The 14,745-nt window shown below is 38.0% G+C and overlaps 1 protein-coding gene across 4 annotated transcripts in view; it reads right to left on the bottom strand.

The window, feature by feature from the left end:
• Positions 1–407: 407 nt before the first annotated feature.
• Positions 408–14,745, bottom strand: part of LOC139751820 (uncharacterized protein KIAA2013 homolog) — a 206,392-nt gene continuing 192,054 nt past the window's right edge. For 3 of the 4 annotated variants that reach the window (XM_071667424.1, XM_071667426.1, XM_071667427.1), the window contains one exon: positions 408–4,830. In XM_071667424.1, the coding sequence (XP_071523525.1) occupies positions 4,812–4,830 (19 nt within the window). In that variant the 3' untranslated portion in view covers positions 408–4,811. Of the gene's footprint in view, positions 4,831–8,357; positions 8,547–14,745 lie in introns of all 4 variants that reach the window. The other variant, XR_011713427.1, reaches the window with a different exon arrangement.

Genomic DNA, 14,745 nt, shown 5'->3' with positions numbered 1-14,745 from the left:
AGCTTGATTAACCTCCTTAGTAATACAGTTTTAATGTGCTTCACTTGATCCAAGCAGTTCAGTTAACAAAATGAAATTATAACATTAGTGATGCAATCAAATGCAAGATGATAAGCTTCCCTTTCTAATAACATTCAGAAACATCAATTTTCTCTATACTGAATGTCAATGAACATCATAGACAAAGGGTACTTTCTGACTTCATTTCTATAATAAGCTTACTGTTCAACTGAGATGATACCAGGAACTTTCTTTCCTACTTTCCATTAACCTAAATGAGTTATATCACAGAAAATGGTAACCCAGTTTCTGTTCATAACACAAAACTGTAGCCCATGTAATGCTTTTGCTTTTTCTTTCTTAACATTTCATGCACTTTACAATTACACTGTAAGCATAAATGGAGGTTTTTCCTTCTTTGTGTTGGCTACGAGTTTTGCTTGCCATCTCATCCAGAATGAGGCAGGTTGGACATTAGATACTCTCACTGACATCAAATATCAAAATGATACATCAACTTGCAAAAGTTGGATTCTAGGCTACCATTAAAAGCCAAACTGATCATTAAACATTACCATTCCAGGGTCCTTTTCACCTTTTTACTGGAGCTACTACCACAACCCCAAATCAGATTTCAGATAAAAGAGGTAAATGATACAACAAACCCCGTGTAAAAAGAAATATGAGGAGAAAAGATATCTTCTTGACCACCAAATATCTTAAGAGACTCTTCTATATAACTTTCATACGATTTCTTTTACATCACTCAACTTTCATTCACTTTGATCCTTTATTCTATCTTTCTTTCTACCTCCAACTATATAAGTTTTCCATCTCTACTGCCCTACCTTCTTATCTACACTAACCTTAAGAATCATTCCATGTGCAGCATGGTTTTTACAGGTTTCAGAGTTTCATGAAGGACCTTGCTTTCATTGTTTAAAACTTGGAGCTTTTATAGCATGCCATTGGGCTTGTTATGGCAACTAAATGTTCTTAGGGCCATTATACACTTACACATATAAAAGAAAATGACCTCAGGCATAATTTACAACTCAAAGCAACCATACTTATATCTTTAATGCTGTGATGGCATGGGTAAGTGAATGCCCTAAAAAAGCCATCTCACTAATGCTATTCTATCTCTGACACCTGTTTTCTTCTGGAACTCCCTCAAGGGGGTGGCCACAGCAATAGTCTCCATAACCAGTGAAATCCATTGCTGCTTCTTAGTCTTTAGTGCCTCACCCTTATTAGGCCACAAACAGCCCCAAAAGGAGAATGAAGAGATGAGATGATTGCAGACCAGTTGTTGTAACCATGATTTGAACCAATGTGGGATTGACCTCAGGCAGCCTTTGAATGTGCTGTGGTCAGGAGCAATTGCTACACCACAGAGGTCCATAATTATTCATTTACAGCTCATAATGTAATAACTGTATTACAGTATCAGTAGATCAACAAATCATACATAAAGTGTAGAGAAAAGTACTACATACTCACTGAGAACATAGAACAGGGACAGTGGCCTTGAGCTGTTCCTCTTTCTAAACAGTGGCCTTGCACTGTTCCTCTTTCTACATCTCTACTTACTTTGCAAGTGTATTCAGCTCTCCCCTTTGCCCTGATATAAAACCAGCTGTATTATAAGTTAATCTTAGTTTATTTTTCCACTATTTTACATTTATTCAAGTATGTTCCATATTCCTGGTTCTATAAATGTGTAATCATGGCCACCATGGGCCTTTGGACACAAGGCTATCACAGAGGATCATTTTTACTTTTTTTTTTTATATTCATATGGGGGCAGTGTGGAAAAGTTGAGGATCCATAAGTAAAAATTCTGCAAAAACAAAAAAATATGAGTCCTCTGTGCCAACATCTTTACACACACACACACACACACACACACACACACACAACACACACACACACACACACACACTGGCTCAAAAATTGAAAAATATGGTATCAAAAAAGCATGGTCAACACAAACTAAAGACACTATCCACATTTCAAAAAGACCAGCTTTATATTAGACATGAGAATTTCCATTTCAATTCACTGTACTGCATAGTAGTTTTAAAGGAAAGTAGCAAGAGCAGTTGCCAAGAGGTAAAAGAGTGGCTGGTGGAAGGAAAGCTGATGTAATAACCACTCTATCAATGGCTTCCTAACATGTGTGTGCTGGTGGGTTCAATCAATTTTTCTGTATTAACACAGATAGTGATATACAACCTGCCTCCCTGTTAGCAAGATGATAAGCAAAAGTCATGTATGCATTAGAAGGATGATAGAATTAACTCAATACTGTGCCTAACAGCATCTGACATAAAAGAAGTAAAGAATTTTGAAAACTTATAACTTCCTGAACATCCAGTAAATCTGGGAATCACCATTGCCATATCATTTTCATAATGAAAGCCTGTTAAAATTTACACAATCATGTGATGTATCCACTAGATTTATATATTGTGTGCTATGTTCAAACAATGTTAAGTTTAACAAAGCTGAAATTATCAGGAACACAAGTGCACTCTCAGTCACTACTTTTCTATGCCAAGATATTGGAAAACTATGATTTCTACCTATCTAACATTTCTGACTATATTCTCAAACTGGTTAGATCAAATCCAAAAACACCTCAATTCACACAAACACAACTCAACTTATGTGCTAAATTAACCAAAAGGCTCCTGCAGTACTATTGTGATTTTCATTAAAGACTAAATATGATGAGAGATACTAATTTCCCCAAGAAAAAATCCACCCTCGCAAGCAAAACATCCCACCTGTGTGTGAAGGTTAAGGTCTTAACGATGTAAGTCTTCTATGATGAAAAAACTTAAGGGGGGCCAAGTGAACGATTAAACACTTAGTAAGGAAACCTTTGTTTATTTCAACACATATAACAAAGGCTGAAGAGTTATGTGAATGAACTGAGATCCTGTACTTTCTTGAATCACCCAATGTAAATTACATAAACACTCGCAGACTAACTTTTTCACTCACCTTGAATGGCTCACACTATATGCATGAAAAATTCATTCACCTTAAACAGTTCATATTATATGTAAAGTTCTGAGTCCATAAGTTCTAAATGTGTGTTAGAGGAGTAACAGTGTGTGTTATAATCTTATATACAAGCATGTAGTCAACCTTAGCTCTAAACTGCTAAACTCCCTACCTCCTGAAAAACTCATACAATACATCTATGCAATGTAAAAAATTAACCAAAACCCATAACTACATATGTTCCTAAACTAGAACTTTCTTTTCTTTTCTTGCATCACAGAAAATTCTAAATTGTACAAACATAATAACAATAAAGGAAAACAGTAAACTGATCTTCTTAAGCTTGTAACAACCAGATTTATATGGAAAGTACTATGTGATCCAACACTACAATGTATTCTCATAGTCTACACCAATTTTGATATCTTTGTGCAGATAAATAGGGTCTTCTTAAACAATGAAATCCACTAGAATCCACCAAAGTACAGCAAGCTTGGCATTGGGTCAGCAAAATACACCTGTAATACAGGTTAAGACTTAGTCAACTAATGAAATCTAAGTTAGCAGTTTCTTGTCTATTTGTGAGAACTTTCTTGACTTTGTTTTGTGACCTCCATACTGATGATGCAATGCAGTATTTCCTGGTCTTTCTGAGAAACCTGTGTTTGTCAAGTGAAAAAAAATTTTCTCCCATGAAAGAGTAATAAAAATAAATGAGAAACAAGTGATGCAGTCCCCAAATTACCCAATGACAAATGAATTTCTAATAGGAGCATATCTCTGTAATATGCACCCACCAAAAGTTTGTTATTTCTCCCTGGGAAAGCTGAGGACCAAACTTGTTTCTTAGTTATTTTCTTATTCTTATAAAGTTATCTTATTCAATGAGAAATAAAAAACACCAGTTTTTCAGAAGGACCAAGAATTTCACATCACATGATTGGGATAGAAATCACAAAACAAAACTGTAAAATTACATAAAAACAATTAACTTCCAATATAAACATAATTTCCATTAGTTAACTTCATCCCCTATAATATTATGGATGTACTTCATTTCCCCCAGTGCAATGCCCCCACATTTTGGAAACTTTTGTGGATTTTGGAGTTTAGGAATACCAAACAAATAAGACAGAAAGAAATCATGACACTTGTGTTACTAATGGGTAGAGCTTCAACCTGAAAATGTTCTGGGATACTGTACATCTACAAATTAGTTATTAACTACAATGAACGTGTATTTCCATATGCAAGACTGTTTTGGTGAAAAACTGTGAACTACCTGAACCATATGGATAAAAAATAAATATATAATTAAAATACTAAGGTATCTGACGGCTCCAAAATTCACCATACACTGTACAGCAGTTGTAGTACAAGATACATCACATACCAAATAACCTAGACATATAAGTCCCATTACATAACCTTTCTATTCTGTCATTCTGTCTTTACAATGAGTGAATCCTAACTGAAAAAGTTTCCCTGCTTCCCTTTTCCAAAAAAGCCATCCTAAACATGGTATTACTTATATTCAAGTTTATTTCATAATTCTCAATAAAGAAAAAATCAAATTTCACAGTATGGACAAACATAATTTGGGAGTAGATGGGGCCCAGCAGCACGACAGGATAAAGATGTTCAGGAAATTAAGACTTCTGGGTTATGATTCACATCCTATTTAGCCCTATAGCACCTGAACCTCTTGGACAAAAGTTTCATACCCTTCAGGGAAGTGACTTCCTTGTCACTAAACCCACGGATAATTCTGATATTTCAATCATCTTCCATGACTGCTAAAAGTCGGAGAGTTTTCTGAAAAAAAAAACATTAATGTGGTAAATATATGCCTGAGATATCTATCAATCTACAAATCTACACATACATACATACATAATCTAATCATTAAACTAAACTGACACAAAACTATTAACCTGTAAAAAGCCAAAGACTTTTGAAAACTCCCACTTAGGCTGAATGCCAGAAATAATCGGTCTCTTTAAAAAAAAAAAGACCAGAGTTCATCCCAGACAGGGCCTGTCAGGTCAATACCAAAACCAAAAAAGGGGGTTTATGAAGGGCACTCTTATAATAGGTCACAGTATTACAGCCATGTTTTTCATGAAAAAGGCAAGAGAAAAAATTTAAACATAATGCTTCTGTAATTTCCAGGGCATCAGATTCTTTAAAGGAGGCCTGAAAAGATTTCTATACCAAATAGTACAGTCTTTCATTTGATGGGTGAATGCTGTGTACAAGGTCATTTATTTAGTGTTCTCCAAACCTCTGTCTGTAAAAGTTTTGAGAAAATCCGTAATCAAAAATTCCAGAATCCAAGACTTTAAGGTCATGACCTTACAAGATAGCTGAGGTGAACCTGAAGAGCCAAAACAATCTACCGAGGTATGTGGGAAAGTTAAAGGTGTCTCAGGCACAAAGGATGTTTATCCCACCGAAGGACTACCAGTGTTAGTAAACCTTGAAATCCATTTCTTTTTTAACAAACTTGGCCAAGAAGATGAACCGGTCCAAGAAATACCAAAAACAAAGTAAGAACATCTCTTTAATGAGCTTTAAATAAAAATGTGAGGAGAGTAAATTGGGAGTAATGCACTGGTTCTAGTTGCAAAGACACCCATTTGATGTGTCATTCCTAATGAAGGGATCCACATGACAGCCACCTTCCCAACTGACATCTCTGTTGATGTTGTGGATGATGCAAGAGAGCATCTGGCCAGACACTGCATACTCCTTAGAGATAAGAGCCTCAGAAAAATACGTTCTTGGACAGATCCAGGCACAGATTTTTTTTCAACCAACTCTAATCAAGGCAAAAAGCATCATAGATAAAATGTTGCACTTCGGCCTCAGGACTTTCTGGGAGAACTATGGGACCAACAGATCCTTTAACCCATTTTCTGCATCAAACAGTCATTTTTGCTATCACACTTATTCCAATTAATGTTGGCAATTAAACTTAACCTATGACTTCATAAACAATCTTCCCTCAACTACAATAAGCTAAGAATACCCTCTACATCCTTAAAAGGCTAACCACACCCCAGTGTGTGCTGCCATCTTTGAGTGACCTCCCACTCTGTGTTCTGAGGTTGACTTTACTAATTCATCAATGAATTTGTAACTTACATCTTACATATATATTCAGTATAAAAGTTACTATCCCCTGATATATCATTATATGATAAACATTTTGAAATACACTGCTAAAATGCCTATGTATTTCAGCGTTTATAGTTTTTGCACATGTGTTTCTTTATTCAGAGTCCATGTGTGTACAGTCACTTTGTACTTTTATTTCCTGAAAAGTTACTGATGTTATATTATCCTGTAATATTTGTAAGGATGTTTTTTTATCCTCTTGCAGGAATATACAAGCCAGAAGTCTTAGACAGTGTATGCTGCACAGCATGATGTGTTAGTTTACATTCTATCAGCTGAATGATTATACAGTGAGTAAGTACACAATTAAGTCTTGAGCTGTTATCTAGTGTTTTGATCATGATATTTCTAATTCATCATTCAACTACCAACTTATCTTTTGTGTTTGATTATGATTTAATTGATTAATTCGTCAACTATCTATGAACTACTATGTGTTCAAGTTAGCGGTTTCGATTTCCAAAACATTTTGCTTTTCCAAAGCAATCATAAGTAGCAAGAGGAGTAGAGCTGCAACTAATGCAAAAACTGAAGCCATTATGGCAACATATGAGAGTGCAACTGAGTTTGAGGACATGATGAATGCTGACTATGATGCCTTTAAGTTAAAAATGGATGATGATGAGATGGAAATATCAACCAATTCAGCAACACCAGTACTTATACATAAACAGCATCATGATGAGAATGTCCAATGATAAAACCTATATTTTTCACCAGATGTTTGTCACTTTTTCAAGATCCTTTATTTCTTACATTGATATCATTATATAATGCAAGATGTTACTCAAGTTCATCTTTTTAGAATGAATAATGATTTTAGCTATACCTTGACTTAGTTTGGTGAATTTATGTACCAAGTGTAAAAAATTTTTTCACAGACTTCCAAAAATTTTCCATGTTAATAATTTTCTTCTTTCCAATACAGATTTCAAAGAATCCTGGTGGCAAGTATAAAAACACATATCTCCCCTTGATATTGAAAAACTAGGAAATGTCAAATTAATAATTTCATTTTCTGGTGCCCTGATGACACTTCTAAGAGCAGCCCCATGAAAATTACTTATGCAGCAAGAGGGTTAATAATTACAGGTAATATGGTAGGATTTCTGAATCCGTACCCAACACCCTGCAGCTGAATGACTTTCTGAAGAATGGAAGCTCCATCCTAGATTAAACGTGTTCATCCAAACCCTGAGAGTAATCACATGAGGAAGTTCTTGATATTGGTCAATCAAACTAAAGATATGAGAAGTTCCTGAAAAAGCGCTTTCAAAAGATCTCTGCCTCCTGCAGGAATGAGAGTTTACCATGGAAACCTTTCTGACCTACAGCTTTACCATATCATTACAAAGGGTTGCAAAACTGAACTTTTTCAGAAGCTGTTTGACATGACAATCACAGCATTTGGGTAATCCTGAGCTCTGTTCCATGAGAGAAAAAGATAGTCAGTCTAAGCATTCCATTCTATTCTTATCCATGCAAAGATTTATCTGGAATCCAAATGGTATTCATTCTGGTTGATAAAAAAAAAAATGAATCTGAAAGGTCCTCACTACTCAAAGCCCAAGTCTGGCACATTTCCCCATTGAAGGAGACATCACTAAAAACTTTTTGGGGTAAGTGAAAACAATCATTGTGGGCGATATAAGTTCTGGGAGCAAAGCAGATATCGTTCTTAAAAAAAAATCATGGGGCTATGAAGCAAAAGGCATCACTCTGAACTGCCTAAAACCAAGCTTGATTGCCAAAGCCTCCTTTAAAGCATGCCAATGGGTATGCTTTAAATACAAGATGTATGTTCGATGGTTATACTGTAATGTCTGGTGGAAACTCTATAAAGTAGTCACCTTGAACTTTTGATTCAATATAGGTGTTCAGAAAAGATAAATCTATCATTTTAATACCTTTTGGACTGAAAAAAGTGTTGAAGACACTGGACCTAACTCTGTGATGCCCTAGACTGATATCACTACCATGAATTCCAGTAAGAGCAGAGTTGGGGTTGTTTGGAAGTTTCTCTTCAAAAATGGCTGAGATTTCTAGCTCCACCCCAGACCTCTTTTAAACTTTTGATACACCTAAGTATCAAACTTCCAAAACTCTCGAAAGTATTAGAAATGACCCCTGACTAACAAATAGCTATTCTGAGGTACATTTACCTTCAGATCCACTTTGACACTCTTGAAGGGTCTGTCTTGAAGGGATAACTCTGATGCTAGCAAAGTAGAGCTTAGATGCAGTAAAGGTCTTGTTTTAGAGGAGAATGCAAGAAGCAGATAAGTCTTCTACTATAATTCCTCTTGAAATTTGGGGTAAAAGAGCCCTCAACTTGTTGCCTTTACCCTGATCTAAAATTTGAAGAAACAGAATTAATAAAATAAAAAAGTTTTCTTCACTTTAATGGTCTATAAGATCTAATCCTAAGAACCCTCTGCATAACCTCAAAGGGTAAAGGGGAGTCATAAAAGGGCAAAGGTTGCAATAACTCCATTTGCTCTATCCTGTAAAAAAAGATCACAGCCTATCATCTGCATTGTTGTTGAGATACTAATGAATGTACAACAGCCTCTCTGCTAGCAACTGGAAGTTGTTTTAAGGCATGCTGCAAGACTTTCCCAGAAAGTTCAAGTTTAATTGAATGCTCCATCAGGGTAGATATATCTGCAGTGAATTTTAAAAGACTGCCCAGAATGATATACACAAAAGATAAAGCACCAAACATGTGGGATAAGCTTCTCCAAAGTCCATCAAACTTGGCAAGACCAGGTATAAATACTGTTCAACTCAAAAAAAGGGGACTCCATCCTTTCTCTTTGTATGGTATCACTCAGGAGAAAGTTTGAAACAAATTGAGCATTCTAATGCACAACTGTAGCTTTACGAATGCTAAAATATAAGCCAAATCTAATAAATATTAGGATAAATTCTTCATCCTCAGGGCCTTTAATACTGCTTTTGTAATCCTTGCATCTGCTAAGCCATAAATATCATTGAATGTTCTGTATCTTACCAATGCACACAAATCTCTCTATAGCTTCACCAGATTCCTGTGTTCTTCTGTAAGACAACACAGTTTCAAGGAAAGGAGGACATGTGTGATACACTTTTACATTTTCTACAAAAAAAGTAAGCATAGGTTTAGATGAAAGAGAAAACTGGGTGGATTTGTGTCTGGAATGCTGCATGGTAGGATAATTAAGAAGCTGGGTCACCAGACAGAAATAAGGGTAAGACTCCTTCGATGGACATATTATCTTGGTGGAAGGGAACAAAGGGTGCATGTCAGAGGAGCTGAAGAGTTTACATCAGGAAAACGGTGCATGGGTTACAATGAAGAGTGATGGAGCACAAGGACAACGTAAGGACCCACAAAATATCAAATGTTCTAACAGGATTAGCTGGAAAATCTCCACAGGAAAATGGCAGTCTGGAAGGTGAAAAAAACTATTTCTCTCTCCCCAAAACTGGAATTGACAATTTGGGGTTCTCACATAAATCCTAAAAAATACAGTGACTAGCCGTCTGATATCTGTGAGGGCTTCCTTTGCCACGAAAAGGTTTTTCCTTCAAGAAAACAGTTGCTGAAGAGAAAATTCTGAAAGCAACTGACACAAACCTCTGAGTTAATGTCCAATTTATATGAGCCTAAAGGTGATAAGTGGTCTTCATGATAAAGGAGTCATGACTGACTATCAAACTTTCTGAGAATGGAGGTTCAACTCTTCCAATTCAAGCATGTCTCTAAAACAGATCCTTTCAAAACTTCTTCATAATAAGAAGCCTTAAGTCAGAGTCCTACAGTGAATAGAATGGAGAGAGAGAGAGAGAGAGAGAGAGAGAGAGAGAGAGAGAGAGAGAGAGAGAGAGAGAGAGAGAGAGAGAGAGAGAGAGAGAGAGAGAGAGAGAGAGAGAGAGAGAGAGAGAGAGAGAGAGAGAGAGAGAGAGAGAGAGAGAGAGAGAGAGAGAGAGAGAGAGAGAGAGAGAGAGAGAGAGAGAGAGAGAGAGAGAGAGAGAGAGAGAGAGAGAGAGAGAGAGAGAGAGAGAGAGAGAGAGAGAGAGAGAGAGAGAGAGAGAGAGAGAGAGAGAGAGAGAGAGAGAGAGAGAGAGAGAGAGAGAGAGAGAGAGAGAGAGAGAGAGAGAGAGAGAGAGAGAGAGAGAGAGAGAGAGAGAGAGAGAGAGAGAGAGAGAGAGAGAGAGAGAGAGAGAGAGAGAGAGAGAGAGAGAGAGAGAGAGAGAGAGAGAGAGAGAGAGAGAGAGAGAGAGAGAGAGAGAGAGAGAGAGAGAGAGAGAGAGAGAGAGAGAGAGAGAGAGAGAGAGAGAGAGAGAGAGAGAGAGAGAGAGAGAGAGAGAGAGAGAGAGAGAGAGAGAGAGAGAGAGAGAGAGAGAGAGAGAGAGAGAGAGAGAGAGAGAGAGAGAGAGAGAGAGAGGGAGAGAGAGAGAGAGAGAGAGAGAGAGAGAGAGAGAGAGAGAGAGAGAGAGAGAGAGAGAGAGAGAGAGAGAGAGAGAGAGGCCTACGGCATATTTGGGAATGGGAGGGGTTCTTCATCCATAGAAATAAAGCCTAAAATTTCTCAAATGGAAAACAAGGGGACTATGACACAATGTCTGAGTACAGAAGCTGTGCAGCATGATCCCAATATGATCTATGAGACTTATGGTGAACTGGATCCAATAGACATGATTTAATGTTGATAGATGATCTGAAAGGGCCTCCTTTACCTCTGGACTGAGAATTGCCTGTCTGAAGAGGACCATATTGAGCCCATAATGGGGCAAAATCAACCTGCAGGATCTGTCTCTTCTGATGATTGTGAGGAGAGAGAAGGTTCAGGAGCCCCCTCAATTAGTGATGCACCCAAGATCTAAAACAAAGTTGATAGTCAGTCCAGGAAGAAAATGGGGACTCTGTCCATCCTGCACTCAGGATTCAAAAAGTGGGCTCTTTCAAAATCTGACCTTTTCTTTCACAGGCCAAACTAAGGAAGTAAAGTTGTTCAAAAAGTATGTCAGCGGCAGTAAAAGCAGGGATCCAACCCCAACATACCAAAAACCTCTCATGGTTAAAGAAGCATTACTGAGGTAAACATCCCTTGCATAAAAGTCATCATTTAAAATGTGAACCCTACAGTGAACAGCACTATGTTTTAGGTCATGGTTCCTTGACAGCCTTGGGGTAATTTTCTCTTATTTGTCCACACTTGATCATCATTTTCTGCTGTAGCAACGTAGGACCATGAACATTTGAAGAAAGGCCACATCCAATCACATCCATTCTCTAGCTGTCATGTGTAATGCACCAAAATCAGAGCTCCCTAAATAAAACCAGACCCCTCAAACCTTTCCACAGTTTACTCCAGATGCTTCATATGCCTTAGTTCAGTCCACTGGCGGCACATCAACCCTAGTATACCAAAATGCTCATATTCACTCTATCCCATGCATGCCTTTCACCCCCCTGCATGTTCAGGCTCTGATTGCTCAAAATCTTTTTCCCTTCATCCTTCTATTAATAATTTGTTCTCATTCTTTTTGTTTCCTGCACTTCTGAAACACATATCCTATCAACCTTTCCGCACTCATTCTCTTCACATGTCCACATCATTTCAGCACACCCTCTTCTGCACTCTCAGTCACACTCTTCTTATGACAACACATCTCTCTTACCCTTTCAACACTTACTTGATCAAACCACCTCACACCATATATTGTCCTCTAACATTTTATTTCCTCGTCTGTACAGCCTTATCTATACCCCAAGCCTCGCATCCCTATGATATTGCTGGGACTGATATTCCTTCAAACATCACAATTTTTGCCCTTCCAGATATCACTCCCTCTTTCCACATATTCTTCAGCACTCCCAGAGCCTTCATCCCTCCCACTTCCATGGTTCCATTCACTGCTATGTCCACTTCCACATAGCTAAAACACTTCACTTCCTCCAATTTCTCTCCATACAAACCTACCTCCCAACCATCTTAGTCCCTCAAGTCTGCCAAACCTAATAACCTTGCTTTTATTCACATTTCCTTTCAACTCTCCTTTCACACACTCTCCCAAACTCAGTAACTAACTTATTAAGAGTTTCATTTAAATCTTCCACCAATGCTGTATTATCAGCAAACAACAACTGACTCCCTTTCTAGGCCCTCTCATCCTCCACAGACTGCATACTCGCCCCTCTTTCCAAAAATCTCACATTTACCTCCCTCTCAACCCCATCCATAAACAAACTGAACAACCATGGTGACATCACAAGTCCCTGCCGCAAACCAACCTTCTTTTGGAACCATTCACTCTCCTTCCTTCCTGCTAGTACACAAACTTTAACCCCTTGGGAAATACTTCTCACTGCTTCAGGCAGCTACTTCCCACACTATGAATTTTTAAGAATTGCCGCAAAGCATCTCTATCAACTGAATCATATGCCTTCTCCAGATCCATTAATGCCACTTACAAATCCATGTTTTTCTAAGTATTTCTCACACACATTCTTTTTAGAAAATACCTGATCCACACATCCTCTACCACTTCTGAAACCATTCTGCCCCTCCTCAATCTGATGCTCTGTACATGTCTTCACTCTCAATCTACAATCTCCCATACATCTTACCAGGCATTCTCAACAGACTTATATCTCTGTAATTTGAACACTCGCCTTTATCCTCCCCCACTTTGCCTTTATACAGGGGCACTATACATGCATTCTGCCAATCCTCAAGCACCTCACCATGATCCACACAGAAAGTGAATATCCTTACCAACCAATCAATAACACAGTCACCCCTTCCTTAATAAATTCAACTACAACACCATTCACTCCAGCTACCTTGCCACATTTCATCTTCTGTAAGGCTTTCACCACTCCCTTATCTCTTCACCATCTCTTCTCTCCATGACTCTCTCAATTCCCATACCACCATAACCAAAACACCCTACATCTGCCACTCTATCATAGAACACATCTAACAATCCCTTCAAAATACTCACTCAATCTCCTCCTCACTTCATCACTACTTGTTAACACTCCCCCCCTTCACCGATGTTCCCATTTGTTTTCTCGTCTTTCACACAATACCTACCGCCTTCCAAAACATCTTATTCTCCCTAAAGTTTACTAATACTTGCTCACCCTAACTCTCATTTGACCTCCTGCCACTTCCTCTTACACACACCTCCCAAACTTTAGAACTCCTTCCCTGTATGTACCGCCCAAATACCTCTCTCTTCTCTATCACTAGCAACTTTACTTCTTCATCACATCACTCACAACCCTTTCTAATCTGCCCAACTCCCACCTTTTGCAGGCCAAATGTATCTCTTACATATGCTATCACTACTTACCTAAATACCTTCCATTCCTCACCCATTCCCTTTGCTTCACTTACTCTCAACTTTTGCCATTTTACAGTTAATCTCTCCGGGTATCTCTTCACATGAGTCTTTTCCAAACTCACTTACTCTAACCACTTTGCTCATTTACACTGTTTCCTCTTTTCCAAAAACCTCTCCAAATCTTCACCCTCACCTCCTCAAGATAGTGATAAGACATCCCACTGCTGTCCCTCTCAACACATTTACATAAAAAGTCTCTCTTTTCCATGCCTATCAATTAATATGTAATCAAATGATGCCTGCTAACCATTTCTCCTATTCACATACATATACTTGTGTATATCCCTCCTTTTAAACCAAGTATTCCCAATGACCAGTCCTTTTTCAGCATGTAAGTCCACAAGCTGTTCACCATTTCCATTCATACGAATACCCCATGCACCCCAATTATACCCTCAACTGCCATATTACTTACCTTCACATTTATATCATCCATCATTAATACATGGTCTCTGACAACAAAACTGCTGACACACTCACTCAGCTGTTCCCAAAATACTTGCTAGTCATGATCTTTCTTCTCATGGCCAGGTGCATAAGCACTCATATTCACCAGTCTCTCACCATCCACATTCAGTACTACCCACATCAATCTAGAATTTACTTTTTTACATTCTACCAGACACTCCCACAACTCTGCTTCAGAAGCAGTGCCACTCCTTCCTTAGTTCTTGTCCTCTCATCAGCCCCTGACTTTATTCATATGATATTTCCAAGCCATTCTTTCCATTTACCTTCCAACTTTGTTTCACCCAGAGCCAGAACATCTAGGTTTCTTTCCTCACACATACTACCTATCTCTCCTGCCTTCTCATCTTGGTTACATCTACACACATCTAGTCAACCCAGCCTATGCCTTTAAGGATGATGAGCATTCCATGCCTGGCTCTTTTTATTCCCTCATTTAGAAACTGAAATACAAGAAAGGGGTTCTCCTCTACCCTAAGGATTAAAGTAGACAATTCTACACACACAAACAAACATATACAGCAAACCCTTGATTTAATGGATCCCAATTCAACTGATTTCTGATTTAACGAACCGGGCAAATAATAATACATTTATCAATGATAAAAAAAATAAAAAATCTCAAATGCTGCACTATGCACATTTCATATCACACTTGTTTTTTGGTAGCATGGGGTATACTCG

The sequence above is a fragment of the Panulirus ornatus genome, chromosome 12 (assembly GCF_036320965.1).
Source record: "Panulirus ornatus isolate Po-2019 chromosome 12, ASM3632096v1, whole genome shotgun sequence".
NCBI classification, from domain to species: domain Eukaryota; kingdom Metazoa; phylum Arthropoda; class Malacostraca; order Decapoda; family Palinuridae; genus Panulirus; species Panulirus ornatus.
Note: the sequence above shows the minus strand (reverse complement) of the source record. Positions and strands in the feature narration are given on the sequence as shown.